At 40.9% G+C, this 20,418-nt stretch overlaps 1 protein-coding gene across 1 annotated transcript in view; it reads right to left on the reverse strand.

The window, feature by feature from the left end:
- The window catches only part of LOC310715538 (receptor tyrosine-protein kinase erbB-4-like), a 44,982-nt gene that overhangs the window by 3,755 nt on the left and 20,809 nt on the right, over positions 1–20,418 (reverse strand). Inside the window, exons 3-20 of the mRNA XM_083522021.1 lie at positions 20,103–20,289; positions 13,056–13,190; positions 12,716–12,781; positions 12,368–12,486; positions 11,712–11,853; positions 11,460–11,573; positions 10,194–10,320; positions 9,685–9,758; positions 7,812–7,902; positions 7,532–7,731; positions 6,668–6,800; positions 4,175–4,268; positions 3,490–3,644; positions 2,814–2,858; positions 2,602–2,728; positions 2,367–2,489; positions 2,176–2,274; positions 1,364–1,549 (exon numbers count right to left, since the gene is read on the reverse strand). Of these exons, the coding sequence (XP_083378147.1) occupies positions 1,364–1,549; positions 2,176–2,274; positions 2,367–2,489; positions 2,602–2,728; positions 2,814–2,858; positions 3,490–3,644; positions 4,175–4,268; positions 6,668–6,800; positions 7,532–7,731; positions 7,812–7,902; positions 9,685–9,758; positions 10,194–10,320; positions 11,460–11,573; positions 11,712–11,853; positions 12,368–12,486; positions 12,716–12,781; positions 13,056–13,190; positions 20,103–20,289 (2,217 nt within the window). The remainder of the gene's footprint in view (positions 1–1,363; positions 1,550–2,175; positions 2,275–2,366; positions 2,490–2,601; positions 2,729–2,813; positions 2,859–3,489; positions 3,645–4,174; positions 4,269–6,667; positions 6,801–7,531; positions 7,732–7,811; positions 7,903–9,684; positions 9,759–10,193; positions 10,321–11,459; positions 11,574–11,711; positions 11,854–12,367; positions 12,487–12,715; positions 12,782–13,055; positions 13,191–20,102; positions 20,290–20,418) is intronic.

A 20,418-nucleotide genomic window follows, 5' to 3' on the forward strand; every position in this document is an offset into this window, starting at 1 on the left:
TCTTGACAGCTTTATTGAGTGCTTTAATTTACTAACTGGGCACATGGAATGAGGAAAGAAAACACATTTCAGCACACCATAGCTCTGTTATACCCAATCAAAATGTACTTCCACAGTTAATTAGTTCATCAATAATCTGTTATGCAATGAAATGGCACCACAGCCTGGCAGATGAGAAAGGCCAGGATTCCTGATTCAGCTGGAGATACTGGAGAATCCTCCCTGCTCGTACATCATGCTTGCAGTACCAGAAACCCGTTTATTATTTCTCCATGTGGCACGCAACATCTTTAAATGAGGATCTGCTACCAATCAGGCTGCGGCGTGACCGCGACAACCTCCAACAGCAGGGACGTGTCGCAGGTGGCCGCATGATTGATAGAAGTCATTAAGTTGGTGTCCGAACCTCTTTGTGATGAAGAGCCATTGTGTGTCTCTTCTACTCAAGCCATCAGTTCGAGGCGGACAGGTGACTTGACAATGATGCAGGCAAGTGAGGAGGAGAAAGTGAAAGTCGTGGCAAAAAAAATAAAATAAAGCTTTCAAGTATGTCAGCAAGTCAGACATCGCTTATGCCATTGTAAAATACACTAAATGGTTAACTGTTTGACCTATATGCATATTGTAATATAAGCTGATTGGCATTTTTCACACTAATGTTAACTGTTGATTTGTGTAAAGCTGCTTTGAGACAATGTCTGTTGTGAAAAGCGCTATACAAATAAACTTGACTTGACTTGAGTAATGCACTCAAGGTGCCAGAAAGCAAGGCCACGTCTTTCAAGGGTCAAAACTGAGCAGGGGACAAGAGATTACTGAAATGGGCAAAGTTTCCACTGGGAATCTTTTCAGACTCATAGGTTGAGAAGATCCAGCTGCATATGACTGTTGATTAAAGAAAAAAACTGGACACTCTTACAGGAGATTCTTATCTCGCAGTCTTACATGACACTCATACAGGAGATACCTAAAGCACTCATGTACCGGGCACTTTTACAGGACACTTTTTCGGGACAATTTTCCAGGAAACACCCCCATAGGACCCTCTTACACGAGACACCTACAGGACACTCTTATGGGACATGCTTATAGGAGTCTCTTTCTGAAGACTCTTCTGGGACTTTGTTTTACAGGAGAATCATACAGGGAACTCTTACTGAGGACGTGTACCAGGACACACTAACTTGACACTCTTGCAGGAGACACCTACAGGACCGTCTTACTAGGAGCTCTTATTGGTGACCCTTATGGCACATGCCTATTGGACACTTTTCCTGGAGACTCTTCTGGAAAAAGTTTTACAGGGTTTTTTTTTACAGGAAATTTTAAATGGGGACTCTTACTCTTGGCAGGACACTGTTACCTTGGCTATCTGAACACTCCAGTTAAGCAGCAGCTGAGAGCCAACACTGTCCTTGTGCTCACGGACATAGTCCAGCAGACAGCCGTGGGGCAGGAACTGAGTCACCAGCTGCACATCAGGGCTCACACACAACCCGAACAGACGCAGCAGGTGTGGATGATCCATGCTGGACATCATTACAGCCTCCTAAGGGGGACACACAAAAAACAAAACACGACCTTGTAATATAGAACGCCGCGAAGAATAGATGAAGCTTTCGTGATCATTCTAGCATTCACCTGACGACCATGCAATGCTTTTAAAAGATGCCCCCCCTCTTTATTTAATCCTGAATGGATCGAAAAGGCTGTGCATTAATGCCGGCCTTGAAGAAAAGTAAGAACAGGCAAAGAATGAAGAGTCTTTCAGGGGTGAAAAAAAAAAAAAGAAGACGACGAAGGAGAGAGGGCATCAATATCCGTCCTCTCAAATCCCAGACTAAACATTATCCATGAAGTCTTAAAGAGTGAAAGAAAGAGATGGAAAAAAAAATAATGAGAAAGTGTGTCTAGTGCTCCATCGCCTCTCACAAGAGGTGACCGCCATTAGTGAGAGTGACCCTCAGCATGTACTCGCCTTTGTGCATCGGTGTGTGTGTGTGTGTGTGTGTTCACACACTGCTGCACTTATCTAGAGAGCGTGTGCATGAATATAGTTTATATCCGCTCTTAATGACGCTGAAACATTATTCATGTATTAACTGTATTAAACCGAATATCCCGGCGTACATATACGGAGATTCAGGTACGGAAAAAAACGTCGATGTGACTCACATCCAGAAATTTAGCATTGGCTTTCTGTCCTGTAGTTTCACTGAGGTCTTTTATGGCCACTGGGATTTTCACACTCTCACCTTCTGGTATCCAGATGCCCTGATTTAAAAAGAATAAAATAATTGCATAATGTACAGTTATCATAAATGTAATATATAACGCCAATCTCTTCTTCTTTATCACTCGATTACCTTGTAGACACTACCGTAGGTTCCGGAGCCCAGGATTTTGACGCTCTTGAGTTCGGTTTCCTTCAGCAAACGCAGCTGAGCCTGATGCATTGTAGTTCCACTCGATGTAAGAGGCTCCAAGAGCTGATCAACACACAGATCCCAGATCAGTTATTACAGTAATACGTTCACATACACTATATATACCTAAACACACACACACACACACAGCAGATCCCATCTCAGTTCTCCGTACCTCTGACTCCATGAAGCGGCGTAGCACTCTCTTCTTCTTAATGCTCCTGCTTCTGAAGTAAACGGCAAAACCGAGCCCCACGATCACGATCATCATCCCGAACACTCCGGTTGCAATCAGAGGAGTCCTGCAATGAAAAAAACATTTAGGCAGCCAAGAATGTCAAAAAAAAAAAAAAAACATGAACATGCATGAACAAGTTTTATTGTTACCTGTCCATCATTCCGAGGCAGTCCTGAATCCGAGGTCCGGTGCACCTGAAATGCATGTGGGAATGTTATCAGTAGCAGTAGTACACAATTACGATTTTCCATTGTTCATTCAAGTTTATCTCATATCAAAAAAAAATAAATCACAGAGAAATGTCGACAGTGCACAATGTCCCTGGTTTGAACATGTCCCCGGAATGCACTTGTAGCCGAAGAATTCAATGTCTCAGCTGGACTCCTCGCAGTGACACTGCGCTCTAATGGACAAGTTGCTCCCAATTAAAATCCTTTCTATTAAAGCCGTGAACTCGGAGGCAGGTTCGGATTCGCCGCCGGGTGCCGAGAATAATAACCACAATCCACAGCGGTTTGTACGTTTAATACAATGTGATTTAGAGATTTAATTCTGCACTAGATTCAGTGCGGTGTACAAGTTTATTGGCGGAAAATCTCTCTCACACACACACACTCTAAATGTGCAGACTTATCGCTATTAAACTCAGGCTGCTGCTGAATTATGAGGAAATGATGTCATCATGAGTAAGGGATCTAATTGCTGATGGTTCATTATAGTGCGCTGTGTTTTTTTTTTGTTTTTTTCTGGCAGCCATTGTGGGTTGGAGCACTCATCAGAAATGAACACAGACACACACACACACACACACACACACACACATACCCCCGGGTGCAATGAGCATGGCAGGGTCTACACTCGTTGTTGCTGTGGGCGTATTTGAAGATGAAGCTTTCGGCATCCTGCAGCCCATCAGGACATTTCTCCACGCAGCTGGGCCCGTCTTTTACGTGGGCGCACTTCATACAATGATCTGCACCCTGAAGAGGAGATAGAGAGAGAGAGAGAGAGAGAGAGAGAGAGAGAGAGAGAGAGAGAGAGAGAGAGACTAATCAATAGACAGAGATATAGCAACATTCAGAGTAGACAAACGGGAGAGAGTGATAGATAAAGAGAGACAGACAGACGGATGGATGGATGGATGGATGGATGGATGGATGGATGGATAGATAGATGGATGGACAGACAATGAATGACAAAAAAAGACATCGAGACACAGAGAGAACAATTAAAAGGCATATAGAAAGACAAAGCAAGATAGACATACAAAAAAAGAGAGATAGATAGATAGATAGATAGATAGATAGATAGATAGATAGATAGATAGATAGATAGATAGATAGATAGATCGATAGATAGATCGATAGATAGATCGATAGATAGATCGATAGATAGATCGATCAGATAAAGAGAGAGGTAGGAAATTAATCCGAGTAGGTGACCGAGATAGATAAAGAAACAGAGACACAGATAGAGAGAGAGAAAGAAAGAGAGACAAACTGGTTCTTACTGGTCCGTGACAGGTCAGTGTTTTGTCTCCAGATTTTTCACACTGGTTATCGCACACCACACACACTGATCCATTGACAAACTCCCGGAATTCTCTGTATACACACACATACACACATTCAGTCTTGGAATAAAACAAGCTTTTAGGTTTTCCACAAATATCAGCAGATTTCAACTGTGACCCTTCAGCTCTTTGTATTGTTTCTGCTCCTCAAACCCCAGAGCTCAGAGAGTCCAGAGCTCCAGGGCTGTGAGACAAACCATGAATAATTCAAAATAATTCCGTCTTCTTGGGGTCGGGCTGGGTGAGTTAGAGTACACACAGCCTTCCCTCCACTGTATCCCAAAAGACATGTCTTGTTTTTTTTTTACTTCAGTTTTTCATTGAAATAGAACATTGCAAAAGTATTCACTTACTTGCTGTTTTGTTGCATTATAACAGCTTTAATATAAAACCTTTAAATGCAATGTTTATATATATATATATATATATATATATATATATATATATATATATATATATATATATATATATATATATATATATATATATATGGCATCACTACAACTCTAACAAGAAAAAGTACCACCCACAAAAACTTACAGGTATACAGCAGAAATTGCAATATTTGTCCATAGGTTATACAAGGTGGTATCAAAAGGTTTTGAGACCAGCTCAGTTCTAGCTCTGTCTGTAATGACCTCTCTCAGACGCCTTAAAACCCGGCAGTAGAACTCACTATTGACGGTGTGGCCCTTGCGACGAATTCTCAACTTACAATGCTTCGAATGTCGAAAAAGATGATTAGCATGCAGTTGGTCAAGCTGCGGACCTGCCTCGCCTTTTCCGGTCATTGGGACGAAGCAATAGTCTTCACAGAGGAAGAGCCCATCTCCGAGCCGTAACCATACACCCAAGTTTTGTCACCTAAAATGATCCTCGACATGAAGGACGGCTCATCCACGGCACACTGACGGAATTCTTGGCAGACTTGACGTGGTGTTTATTTCTGCTCCCAAATCAGCAGCCTGGAGATGAACTTAGTAGCAACATGGCGCATGTTCAAATCACACATGGAGATCGCCTGGACTGTTCCATATGACACAGCAAAAAGGGCAGCAATGTTGTAGATTGTTCTCCGACAATCATCAGGCACAAGTTGCTGAATGGTTTAGACATTTTCGGGGGGTGATTGCCTTTCTGATCTCTCATCGTCTTCTAGTGATCTTGCACTCTTGAAGTCTGCGTGCCACTCGAAACACCCTGAACAACTAATTGCAGCATCGCCGTAATCTTGCCGAATCATGTCAAACGTCTCTGGGGAAGATTTGCCCAGTTTCAAGCAAAATTTCATGTTTGTTCGTTGTTCTAACTTGCTGTCTATGATGGAATCGCAGATGTGGTAACGCACGTGGGTTGCCGGTTGAACAGCTTCCAATTTGTACTGGACGATGTCTTATTCGCACACCGACTTATGAAGGTCCGTGCTCCCTGTGACTGTGAGTGCAGCCTTCTGTTGGCGTGTTACAAAACTAGTCTCGAAACCTTTTGATACCACCAAGTACATGCCAAAGAGCAGAACCTTGGAACAGTGGCTAGATAACAGGCATCAGTTTTAAAGTTTAAAATGTAATATGTGGCCAAACCCAGCACTTCCCATCACCTCAGAAACACCATTCCCACAGTAAACATTGAAAGACTCCTCTTGCAGCAGGACAGTAACTCCAAAATGCATCTGAAGCTACAAAGGAGTGATCTTAAAGCAAATATCTTGCAATGACTAATCATATCCCAGACGTCAATCCAATAGGTAATCTGTGGCATGACTTGAAGACTGCTGTAGACCAAGACCAATTGTCTAACTTGAATGAGCTGGATCAGTATTGCCTTGAAGAATGGGCAAAAATCCAAACAAGAGAGTTCTAGTTTTATTTCAAGCCAAAGGGGAGTGTCTCAGTGGAATTTGGCTTCAAAGGTCATGAATTGGAATTCCAGCAACGCAAAGATGCAATTGTTGGGCCCTTGTGAAATGACAACATGTAAACATCCAACGAGTCTAAAGGAAAAAATTACAATATTTCCTAAAAAAAATGAGAAACCAAACCACAAAACAATAGCAGTGTCTATAGATATTTAAATTGTTACTTGCTTAATAGACATTTGCTGATTCCAATCTGCACTAAAAAACAGGGGCAGTCAGACTGAAGAAACTTTAATGCTGTCTGATATTTTTCAAATACTTTGGAGAACTCTGCTTCCCAGAACACATCATGGCCTACAAATAAGGCCACCCTGGACTACACTTCCCATCAGTGGACTTGCTCACGTTTGCAGTCACATGTTGACTAATCACACACACCTGAGGATATTTAGGTGTAGGCCTCAGTGTAGACCGGTTTTATTTGCATGCAGTGCAGACACTGTTGTTGCAGCTATATCAGTTTAACCTAGCCTAGCCTAGCCTAGCCTAGCATGCAGTACTAACATACTTACCCTTGATAAAGATTGCAGGACTTCACGCACGTCCTCCCACGGCTGTAGTACCTACAGGATACACACTGGTCAGGCCCGGGACCCCAACATCCTGCTTCTGAACACAGCTTATCACACACACGTTGCTCTGTAACTGTAAAACACACACATAAAGGCTAATAAGTTCACTGCAGAAACAGAAAACCTTTCCCTGGAGCTCAGAGCGAGACGTCAAGACCTAGTTTGCTCCTCAATGCCCTGCTCAGTGTACGTGACATTATGAGTGTCATATTTTGGAGACCTTGGTCATGTTGTGTCTTATTGCAATCTGCTGCGGGAAAACCACTGGAAATTTGTATACTCAGAATAGAAACGGATGCCGGGAGTCATGCGGGACACAAAGTTTACTTTGGGAAATGAATGAAAAAGGGGTTTCTATGAGGGACAGTGAAAGTGCAGTTACCTGACAGGCTTTGTTCCTCGTATACTACAGAAAAACTATAATTTTTATTTGAAAACATCCACGAAACTCTATAAAAGGCCAAAGCTCACAGAATTCGCCGCCTTGTTAGCCTGTATCCTTAGACCGAAACAGACATGGTCATGAATACTTGATATATCAAACACAGTCTGCTTCGCTGGCCTGCATGGATAAGTGGATAATGAGCGAGACGGCTAACACGCACAATCGATTCTCCTCACTACAAACCCATTAGCACGCCATTGACATCAACCCCCTGTAAACCAGGTTTGCACTTAGGAAGGATTTCATGTATGTTAGGTGTGGAAAGGGATATTCTCCTCCGTTTTTTTTTTTCATTTACTGTATCTCCTCCATAAATTAAGCTCGTCCATAGGCCTGGCGTTGGAGTGCGATCGACTCACCGCACTGTTGCGCCTCCTTGTTGTTGTTCAGCAGCGCTCTCTGACCCGCCGAGCGGAAAAACCTCGTCCAGTTGAGCGTGTGATAGAAACACAGCTGGCTGTTGTTGCTGATGTAGACGTTCCCGGCGCTGATCTCCAGCAGAGACTGGAAGCCCAGTGATGTGATCCAACGCTGCTTCAGGATCAGCAGGGATACGCCGCTGAGGGAGAAAACCTCATAAATACTCCTAACAATCCCAGAATGTACACTTACACGATTCTTTTATCAACACGCATTCACCTGTAAAGTGCTCGTCCTCCAATGATGCTGAGGTTGGAGAACACCCCGAAGTCCGTCATGTTCTCCGGCCATGACTGGATGTTCAGGAAACCTGAAAAAAAAAAAAATAAATAAAATGTATGAAAAAAATGCAGTTTATTATTTAAAGTAAAAAAAAAAAAATGGGGTAATTAAAAAACAACACTACAAAACACCATACAATACAATGCAATACAATACAGAGGTTTATCATTGACTTGAAGGTGTGCAATAATATGTTTATATAATGAGTGTTCCTCTTGAGAGGCGCTATTACTTTTTTTTTTCTTTCATTACCAAAAAGTTTCACCCCATTAGATCGGAGACGGTCAGAGGGACGGGTTTAATGTGATGAAAGACGGAGTTCTATTTATTTTGATCAACCGTTTCACCACCGGCAGCAATAAATTCTTATTATTGTTAATAACAAATATTGAAAAATGTTCATCATTTAAAATATTTTCCCATCCAGATTATATTAAACACACTTTCTTAAAATACTCTTTTATGGCCCATGTAATTGAATATTCATATTTCTATGCAAATTCATATTTCTATATATTTATATTATTTTTTTATTCATTTTATTTATTGTTGTGTATAAAATGGGTGATTTGATTTCATTTAATATTTACAGTTTAAATGACTACATTTTGCTTATTTTATGCATATTTTATTAAAGGTAAAGGTGATTTTTTTTTTTTTTTTTTTTTTTTTTTTTTTTTTACAATTATAGCACAGTGAAATTCTTTCTTCACAATTCCCAGTGATGTTAGGAAGCTGCAGTCAGAGCGCAGGTCAGCCATGATACTCTGCTCCGGAAGTGCAGAAGGTTAAGGGCCTTGCTCAAGGGCCCAAGAGTGGCAGTTTTGTCATACTGGGTCTTGATCCTCCTGACCTTTCGATCAGTAACCTAGAACCTTAACCACTGAGCTACCACTTCCCTAATTTTCACATATCAGAGCACAAGACCAGCCATGGTACAGCACCCTTAGAGCAGAAAAAGGTAAGTGCCTTGTTTAAGGGCCCAATAATAACATCTTGAACCCCTGACCTTATGATCAGTAAACCAGTATCAATCCCAGGTCATCCTAGGTGATTCATCTCCAGGTAAGGATCTTCTGATATTTCTGCACAGCGCTCCGATCTCCCTTTAAACCGCTGCTCGCACCTCGGAGTAACCATGTACAATGAGCCATCCTTTTCCTTGCATGCTGCTAATGTGACACGCTCTTGTCCATTTCATCTCTACAACATCAGAAGAATTCGACCATTAATATCCACACTGGCGTCTCAGGTGCTTGTTCAGGCACTGGATTTCTCTGCGCACTGCATCACCCTGCCTCAGATGTTCTGGCACCGCTCAACTGGTCCCACCATCTCTCAGGGTACACAGGGCGTACATCAAGACTTTTATCTGTTCTGGCACCGAGGTGAAGGAATGAACTTCCCCTAGATGGCTGATCAGTCATTGTCTATCTTCAAACGACGGATAAAGAGCTTCTTCTTCCTGAAACACTTTACTAGTGCTATAATTCCTCCCAATGGAGTTCATGCTGATGGTATTGTATGTTTGCAACCTATTGTAGTATTCATTAATGAAGACTTCTTAAAATTTTTTGTACGTCCCTCTTGATAACGGCGTCTGCTAAGCGCTGTAAATGTAACCTGTAATACGAAGACATCAGATTTTCTATTTAGGATTTTTATTTACTTTTATATATATATATATATATATATATATATATATATATAATCTTTTTTTTTTCCTGCTCCCATGAGTTTATTCATTTCCCCTCTGTTGCATTGTATTGTATTGTATTGTATTCATTTAACTCCAAAAGCTGCTCCTTACCTGTGATCTCTTTTACTGTGAGGAACACACTGAGTCTCTCAGGGTCCAAAGCTCTGATACCGTGGTACATGTCTCTGATAGAGAGTGAAGAGAAGCATGAGTGAGCTCATGAGCCATTTAAGGGGCTAATAAAAATCTCATGGAGAGAAAGATGGACTAATGTCTTCTCAGAGCGACACGTCAGCTTGAGTACTGACGATCTAGCTGATTGATGGCATGTAAAAAAAAAATGTATAAAACTGCCATATAAAAAAAAAAAACCTTATACAGGTGACTAGACTCCAGGTTCTGGAGGAAAAAAAAAAATTTGCATATGTGCAGCAAAGCCCTAAAGTTCAAGTAAAATTGAAATTCTGTTGCGGAAAATCGAGCCCACTCCTGGGAAATCAAGTTCGGAGATGGATTACGTTACCAAAAAAAATTGTATTGCCAGGCTTGTAAGCTGCAAAGCAAGGGCAAAGGAGAGAAGGAAGAAGAGGCAGTGAGGAAGAGAGAGAGAGAGTTCTCACCCTTTGATTCCGGTCACGAGGAAAATGAGGTTGCCGTTGATTTTGGTGCAGTTGATGAACTTGTCGATGTTGCTCGAGTCGACCGTCTGTGCCGCGTGCAAAGCGCCGGTTCCTATTCCATCACACACTCAAATACCAACACACACCAACAAACACTTAAACGCAGCTAATGACTTGAAGATATTATTTAAACAACTATAAGCATTGCTAGTTTAATATTCATAACTGATTTGGTTTTGTGGTAAAAAGAATGAAGTGCGACGCTCTAATTTATAATTTTAATCTGCGCTAAAAAAGAAGAAAGTCGGATTAAAGAGAACAGGATGCTGTCTGGTATTTTCGAACACCCTTGGAGAACTTGGAGAACCAAAAAACATGGCTGCTGAAGACGACACTTTCCAACATCCGACACGGTCACTTTCGCAGTCACCTGTTTACTAATCACACACACCTGAGAACAATCACACAACACACACTATTTAAGAGCATTTGAGGTCCTACAACTGATTGACCAAACCTTTCATTATTGTTTGCTTGGGTTTTGGATTCACTGGTGATATGGTTTGCATGGAATTTGCTTGTCCCTGGATGACCAACTACCGTTTTTAGATTTGTGTTTAAATACGAAATGAAATGACTCTAAACATGTGCAGTCATCTCCACTCACCTGCTGTGACAACTGTTTTCAAAAAAGCCCCAATCGGTCATAATATATTACAATTACATAGACCCAGTGTATGGATTAAAACTACATTCAAATAACTTTCCCACTCAGTTTAAGATTGTCTCATATGTGGTTCTTGCTCAAGCTGTTCCACAAATTTGCAGGCATACAATTATAAAGGATGTCGAAGGGTGCATTCCGTATTCCTTCGCTTGAATCTCCAGACCCAAACATGTCAGAGCATCACGATGCTTCGTTTCACAAAACCAGCTCCATGAATATATGCTTTACATGGGTTGGAGCTCTGACCTCAACCCTACTAAACACCTTTGGAATGATTTTTCCCCTATCTGACAGCACCTCAGGCCTCCTCACCTCACCTACAATAGTACCTGGCTTTACTAAAACCCTTGTGGATAAAAAAAAAAACCCTCCACAAAATCTAGTGGAACATCTTCCCTGAAGAGTGAAGCTTATTACAGGCCTTCCGAATTCGAGTGCAAAGTAAAAGCCAAAAAGTGCAATTGTGTGTGCAAAAATTAACACCAGTTGTCGAGCTTTGCTAATAAGCCAAGCCTTGATTATAGCTTTTAGATGTTCACCTTTAGGACAGATGTCAGTACAAGGGACGCACATCCTGACGTGGTTCTTCTCCACCTCCATCTTGTTACTCGGGCAAGCTCGAACGCAGGAGCCATGATCCACCACAAAGTTGTCTGGAGGAAACCATAGAGCAGCTTTTTACTCCTATTTGATTTGTATTTTTTGAGACACACACTCGCGCAAGAACATCCAAACCAAACTGTATACCGTTGGATCTTTTTCGTGTTTTTATTCTCCCCTGCCGTACTCACATGGACAATTTTGGATGCAGAACGCTCCGTACGTGTATCTGACATTGGGATTGGGTTCCAGCTGGAGGGTTGCGGGGTTGTACATAACCGGTTGAGGACACCGAGACACACAAGCGCCGCTGTCGTTGAAGTTTCTGCAAGCCTGCGTCAAACACACACACAAAAAGGGCAAAGGTCACTGGGGATTTGGGCGAACGAATCACGCGGGGTTCGCTTTTGGTCAAAAATCATTTGTCTGGCATTCAATTAGGATTCGTTTTATTAACTTAAGACCATTTTTGCACAAAAAAAAAAAAAACCCCATAATGAACAATTGATCCGAAAGTGAAATGCTGTTCTAATTAAAATCTAGGCATGTATATAATCCCTGGGTGTGCGCAGCAATAACCTGAGGTAATTGAAACTCATAAAGCTATAAAACAACAACGCCATTATCGCAGGGGGTGCCATTACTTTCAGGAGATGAAAGCCGAGCCGTTTGGAACGCTCGATTGTGTAATACCGTGTAATAAACCGATCGCATTCGGATAAATAATGCCTGAATAAGTCTGTACTGTACTACTACGCCAGGCTGTAAAAAAAAAAGTATGATACTATAGACACGTTATGGTACAACAAAATATTATATCATTCCGTAGAAAAGAAAGAGGACGTACGAAGCAGTCGGTGTGTTTGGGTCCCGAACAGCCTCCGGCACACTCGTGGTGACAGCAGCCGCTGACGAACGGACTGAAACAGCGACTGTCACACTGATCAGCGCACACCGTCTTTGTTACTGACACACACACACACACACACACACACACACACACACACACACAAAACATCCAACTTACACCAGGTTTCCTTTTGTTACTGTTATATCCATTAGCAACATATCAAAATATACCATGCGAAGACGCAACAAACGCAGCATAAAGGATGTTTATTTAGTCTGGTATCGACTGCATGATGGTGTGTTGTGTCTAATACACACTGGCTTCGAAAACACCGTGATCACTCACAGATTTGGCACTGATTTTCTTGGTGTCCCCAACAGCGTCCATTACATGATCGGTGGCATCTTCTGCCTGTGAAGAAAAAATAAAATGGGACTAGGTGAATAGGGAAACTCTTTTTATCCAGTCTTTACCAGCTTGTTTAAAGTGAACAGGGCACTGTTTTACGGCTCGCTTGGAAGATTTTCCCATGCCAGAAACAAATCTAACGATTCCACATCCTTTTTCTGATCCGTCTACGCGGAGATATCCACCGTACCATGATTCCATCTGTCGTTGTTCCGCTCATGCATCAATAATATAAATGCAAAGGGGTTCTAGCTAGAAACCTTAAGGACTGACTCACACGAGTAGTTGCTGTTGTTCGACGGCACCACCAGCAGTTCGCCTCGAGTTTTCTTCATGATGTCCCGCCAGTGGATGGTGTCCACGTGGCACAGGAACTTGTTCTGATCGATGTACAACCCGCCGTTCAGGATCTCTGATGGAGAAGACAAAATGTCTTTTAATCTACAGACCGAGCTACATGTAGCTACCGCTTCTCAATGAACACAACTTTTATAGTTAGAAATACTTTTCCGGAGCGATTTACAAATATCTTATTTATACAACTGGGCGGATAAGGGTTAAGGGCCTTGCTCAAGGGCCCAAGCAGGGCAGCATGGCAGGACTGGAATTGAAACTCACAACATTTTAATTCAAAGTCCAATGTCTTATCTAATGAGCTAGCACGACCCCTTCTAGCTACTTTAATTATCAAACCTATGTCCACCTCTACAAAAGTGTGAATCAAATGCATTGTGATCTGGAGCTACAATTGTGCTAAAATCATTGAATAAAAGTTTTTTTAAAAACAAACATAATAGGGGTGGAGCTTAACATTGCTTTATTGGCATTTGCTAATGAGATTTAAATAAACAGCTCCTGGAAGTATTCTTTTTTGGAGGCAGTTCTCTATTTACTGTTTGTAGTACAAATTAAATCCTTTGTATTCCAAGTTAACGCCTCAAACGTTCTCTTCTAAGGAGCTCTTCACTGATTGGTTCATTTATTTGAGTCTAAAATTAACACCTGTTACAACTTTACCTGGGAAAAGTTCAGGGTATTAAGAATCTTGTTACACGCAAACCTCTGTGCACTACTTTAGCACAGCCCTAAGAGAAACCCGATTCTCGAAGGAGCAGATGCAAATGTTGAGAGCGATGAATGAACGAGCGAATGTAACCGCCGAGTGTGTGGAGTAGACACTTTTCTGTAATCATGTTTGAGACCTCTGTTTTCATTTCAGCTGCCTTAAACCCCTTTGTATCGTAACAAGTTCGGGAAAAATAGCCAGATTAAAAAGATGAATGAAACGAACGAGGTGTTGATCTTTCGTTGGTGCTGCTTTGTTGGAGCATTTTGCTAAAAACAAAAGCTGAGAAGTTCAAGCAGGAACCTTACATGACCTCAGAATACGACTCGTTTGGGTTCTATTCGTCATGCTCCCATTTCATGTGAACGAATTCAGCAGAAATTCCCAACACTATGGTTCTGAATTCTGTTCAGTGAGTAATCCCTGACAGCCAAACACTTATTTATTGCACTTTGCATTCGACTGAAGCGTACTCCAAGAACAGCCAGCTGTATTCTGTGAGACGGAAAGACCGAACGCTTAAATTCAACGCAGGACGGCTCACATTTAAGTATTACATTTGGAGCCTCTTGAAACCTTTTCATAAAGAGTCCAGGTTACAAAATAGCTGCAGACTGCAAAACAGACACACCGTCTCGAGCGCCCTGGCACGGCAATCTGATGCCTGCTTTGAATATGAAAAGAGGGCCTTCATAAAAGATTCAGCCTTTCGGAAGTATATTATAACCTGCTTGGCACAAAACATCTCCAAAACAATTTGTCTCCACAATTTGGAATCGTTCCCTATGGGCAGGATGTAAGGATATTTCTTTGGTTCCTTTTTTTTTCTCTTATAGCATCCAAAAAAGGCATCGATCAATAATGTAAACTACCTGGCAGGGCAAACTGGAACCTGCTTCGAATTTGCTGAAAGACTCTGCCCACCTGCATGTATGCACAGGAGCTTGGCATAAAAACCTTTCCAAAAGTGTTTCTTTCCATATTTCAGGTTCTGAGTGCCAAGTCAACATGAGGGAGAGCAACAGCCTCGAATGAATGTTCATTCAATAGACTGCTTTCCAATATCGTGGAGCAAACGTGGAGTCATTTCAAACCAGTTCATTGAGGCGATTTAAGAAAATATACAAGAGTAAAATCGCATTTATGCGGCGAGACTTCATATCGTGCCGTAAAACGTTTATATTTATACTTAATTAAGGCATTGACATTTATTTGGGGGTTTTAATACATTGTGTTCAAGCCATTTTGTTCTCAGAAACCAGCATTGAATGCTCAGGTGCGGGAAATGACAGTAGATCCGCAGGAGAATGGACAATTGTGCCAAATGGAAGAATTTACACTGTGCATGAGGAAAAATCTGTTTGCCAGGCAAAAAAAACCTTTTCTCAACTATTTCTTCTGATTGCACAAATATTGAGCAGTGGACGAGCGCAACTGGACTGACGGTAACCTGACACATCGTATCCGAATCTGAGCTGAGATCCGATTGGCTGTTTTACATTGGTGCTACATTATGATAAATACCATATGTAAATCCTGTAACCAGTTGTTAAGTGTTTTCTCTGATGTTTACAAACACTATAAAGGTTTGTGGATCCCGAAGCAGTTTGGTGTGTGCTGTTTAAACAGTCCATTAGTCCCCGTTTGCTTTTATAAGAACCTCTAGTCTTCTGGGAAGATGTTCCACTAGCTTATGGGGAGATTTGTGCCCATTTGGACACATGGGCGTTAGTAAAGTCAGGCACTGCAGTCAGGGTTCACAATCATCCCAAAGGGTCTAGAGCAGGAGATCTTCCACACACTTCCAACCAATGTACAGCATAGCTTCATGTAGCTGGCTTTGTGCACAGTGGTATTGTCATACTGGAACAGGTGGAGGTCAGTTCGGTGACGTGAAGGAAAAACATCTATGCTAGCGCATATCAAGACATCCTATACTATTGTGTGCCTCCAACTTTTGAGGTTTGGGGGAAGAACCACATATGGATGAACAAGTCGCAGTAGGTTTTTTCTGTCACTTTTGTCATGCGTACAATACAACTGAGAAATATCTTCTGAAATATCTTCCGGTAGGTCCGACATCTTTTGAATTTGGCGTTTCCAAAGACGATTCGATAAACAACAAAAAGATTTAAAAAAATGCAGGAGAACCAGAAGCGTTTAAAGCTACGCTTTCATGTGTAGATTGGCGATGCATGGATGAAAGGAAGTCAGGATGGAAGGACGCTACGCCACCGGATTGGCGATGCAGCCTTCATTCACTCGTTCGGTCATGGTGGCCCTTTTTAAACACGTACTTTCCATTTGTGCTGCGTGGAGCTGTGATCTCCCGGGTCTCAGATGTTCCTGTTTGTTTGCCACGTCTATTAAAGTAGCAATAGGGTGAAGGAAAAAAGGTTGTGTGAAAGCGGAATGGGTTTAATATGATTTATATGTATGAGATTCTGACCCGCACGGACACGCTGCTCTGGGGCTAATCAGACTCGCTCATGTTTTTGTCCATTCATCAACCTGGTTTGGAGGTAAAGCAGAAGAGACTGTCAAGAAGTATCAGCATAAATACATTTAATTATTGATTTTTGACCTAAAAAACACATTCGCAGAAAAAAAAATGGATTTTATTACAGAACGTATGGGGACGCTTCTACATAATAAAAGATTTAAATATTCATTTGACAATATGTTGATAAATTATATACAGAGTTTTAATTGGGCCACACTTCCAATTGAGAATTATGGAGGGCTTTGTGCTCTTGGGAATCTTCTTGTTGTTGTTGTTGCAACAATCCTGTCTCTGAGCTCTGCAGGCTGTTCCTTTGACCTCATGGCTTGGTTTTTGCTCTGATTTGCATGGAGGCTCTTTATAGAAAAGTGTGCAGATTTTTTGTATCATGTCCAATTTTCCACAGGTGTAAAAACATCTCGGAAACGATCTAGAGAACTCGGGAGCATCGGAACTCATTTTCAAATGTTGTTGTTACTTGGGTATGAAATCTATAGACATTTCTAGAATTCTGTTTTCACTTTGTCTTTATGGGGGACTGAGGGTCCAGTAGATTCATTAGGAAAAAATGATTGCAATTTCAACATGAAATAAAAAAGTGGGGACTTTTTGAATACTTTCTGAATTAGCGCTTTTGTCTTTAAATTAAAAAGCAGTAGAACTGAAATATAATCCAAATTTACTGCCAGATTTTCCACAGGACCGGTCCATGGCCTGGTGGGTGGGGAAACCCTGAATTCTGAAGTATTGTTTCATAAAGGAATCACTGTTCAGAGATCCAACACCAGTGTTATCAGTGTTGTCAAATATTCAATTCCTTACATATACTCCACATCTCAAGCTTCAAATAAAAGATTTATATATACAGAATATACTAATGGAAAAAAAAGTCTACACTAAGTACACAATTACTTGGCATACAAACACTGGTATAAACCTCACATGTTGAGCTTGGTATTGTTTCCACTACAGTTTTTTGTACATCCAAGTTTCTTTCCTCTCGATCTTCCTACAAATTAAAGCTGTGTCATTAGAGTCTAAAAATATTTCATATTGAACCATGCTGCGTTCGTTTCCTTTTTCCCTGCTCATTGGCTCCATTAACATCTGAGCGTTCAGAGGAAATGAATTTGAAGTACTTATCCCGAAACAAACATACAGATCTCCTGATTTTTATTTATTTTTTACTTCAAAGAATGAGAAATGAAAGCAGGAGTTTAGCAGTAAATGATTACTGCTAAACCGGTGGATTATTAGCTTTGCTGGCCTGCACCTGATGAGGTTCAATTTGCCTCCTAAAATGACCCTGAGCAAGAGCGTGAGCAACAAGCAACAACCCTTGATGAACCCCAAAATCCCTAAAAGAAAGTTCGTGTTTTTTTGATTTTTGATTATTTTTTTGGTTCATTTTTAATCATTTCCACTCAAATAATTTTATCCCAAATTGTTGTGAGTTCTCTATTTTGTCCTTTTTTTCCCTCCTGCCTCGATCCAGGAGCATAAATGTCACTTCGCAATAAAATGGTTCGAATGAGGGGAAAAAATGTTCGCTCGCTTATTGCGTAGGCGTTGCATCACCAGTTTCCAGAGTGCTGGGAAAAAAAAAAAACTCCCTCAACATCTCAACATTCAATCCAAAGAAACAAAACGAAAACAAATCCAGACTTCTTATAGTCGTGTTGAATTCTTTTAATAGCACAAATGTACCAAATGATACCAAATCACAATTATACAAAAGTTGCGTGAAAAGCAAGCATCGGTTTTCATCCATGGATAATGTCACCCTTCCATTAGATTTGTATTATATATTCAACTACATCCAAGGCCATAACCACAATAATTAGATAACCTTATTGTCCTCACCTCATAATTTCATATTCTTGAAGCTGCTCTGTGTGTTATGTATATACTAATACATACTAATACATAACACATGGCATACTAATAGCATACTAAAGTGCTGCTACGAGGCAAGACGTGAGCTAAATAGCAAACAAGGACGTATAATAAGTACATACATCTCATACAATGCAGTGCGCATCATTGGGTTTTCAGCAAAGGCGGCCTCGGAATTGACGAATCGATGAATGAATTCAATGAAGGATCGAATGAATGATGGTGGTTGTCTGCTTTCCATCAATTTTAACCAGTTTCACTGGAATAGTTTTCATCCTCAGACTCAAACTAAAACATGGGGAAAGTGGGGTGGATTTCATTTGCTACTCATTTCTACGGCTTTTAAACAACAAAAACTGGCCAAGAACCTTTTTTATTTGATATGTCCATTTTTTTTTTTTATGTCCATTTGACTTCAGATTTGTTGTTGAACATTTTGTTGGAAAAAAATAAAAGAAAAATTATATTGTGAGTTCAAAGTACATTTGATTCTTTTATCATGCGAAATGTATTGAATGATATTTGTCTTTGTACTTTGGTTCCCAAGTTGATGGATGGATGGATGGATGGAGGGATAACCGATCTCCCCAGCATGTTTGATCAGAACATGCCCAGAGCATTAAGGATTGTGGCGAGAGTCGAGAGTGAAGTGTATATTGGATCCAGGTTTTTATGCCAAAACGCTGCTGTTTTTGTAAATTTCTATGTAATCCTTTGATTTTTATTTTGTAATCGCAAGGTTTTTGGGCAAAACTTCCACCTTTTTTTCAATTAAATAAACTATTCTTCTACTTACTCCTCCTACCAAGTGAAACTAAAATGTCCCTCCAGACCCAAAGCCTTCCCCGGAATCCACTGCAGTAAGCAGCAGGCAAGGAAGTGAACTGAATACAGATGGGGGTGTTGATGCCACCTGGACCCATGTGTAATATATATTTCACGATCTTGGGGAATTCATTGAGTCGAGAATGAACTGGAGGCCTGCACACGGGTTTAAAAGAGGCAGAAGTGCAACTTCGCTTCCAGGACCTCATTTGCATAACGGTTTCGGGTCCCAGCTCTCATACAGATTTACAGGTAAATAGTGGAGGCATTTAAGGAGTTTATTTTAAACATATTTGATCTTTTTTACTGGTGACCTTGATAGCTAGCGAGATTAATTAAAAAATCTCCAAAAATATATGGAGAAGCCATTTTTTAAACCCGCAAGCTTTTTTATTTTTATTTGCAATCTTGGCTGTAATTCAGATCACGTTTGGGTCCATTTGTTTTTATGTGCGTCAATGAAATCTTTTATTACTGATTTGTTGTCACAAAAGACAAAAATATTAGCATCATTTTTTTTTTATTAGTTTTAAACATTAATATTTATTTTATTGTTCCTTATGCTAGCATCACTGGCTAGTTTTAAAGCAGGATTGAGGTACATTTTAGTATTTCAACAATGAAATCTTACAGTATTCCGGCCGTGTGAACCGCAGCATCTCTATCGGGTTCTTCACAATGAAAACTGAATAAACACACAGGATTTTCCTTTTTAGTGTTCATAAGACCGAGCAGTCCAAGAATTTATGTTAAATGCTCAACTTAGTATATGCGGTCTGATTGTGTCTGGATTCAAAGAGGAAGTTGAGGAACGGTGTTTGGAACGAGATGTGGTTGCCTGCAAACCTAAGAGTGGCAAAATGATCAAATTCATAAGAGATGATGCCGAAAAAGGGGAGCAAGCAAGTGATTAGCGCTTCAAAAAGGTGTTATTATTGCTGTAGATATAAAAAATCTGTTAATAATGAAGTAATTGAGAATGTCTGGGGAAGACAAAGAAGCCTCCACGGAGAAAGAGAGAAGTAAAAGAGTACCGGTGAGGTTGTTGAGTCCGAGTTGGCGGAGGCCGAAGAGTTCATCTCTCCTGTAGTTGAGAAAGATGGCGAGGGCGTAACGGTCTTCGTACAGTTTGGCACCGCGGATGATGCGCAGGTTCTCCAGAGGCAGATATTCGAACCGGTTTAGAGCCACCAGGACGTAACCGGTCACCTCGCGGATGGACTAGATCAAAAAATAATTTAAATGAAAAAGTAGATTAAATAAATCATGTCATTATGTAATTCTTCCACTCCTGTGGTGCTCCAGTCCTGAAGTCTATCCTGTGCTAATTGCAAGATCGATTTGAACGTC

This window comes from Silurus aristotelis (genome assembly GCF_946808225.1).
Source record: "Silurus aristotelis genome assembly, chromosome: 20".
Classification (NCBI taxonomy): domain Eukaryota; kingdom Metazoa; phylum Chordata; class Actinopteri; order Siluriformes; family Siluridae; genus Silurus; species Silurus aristotelis.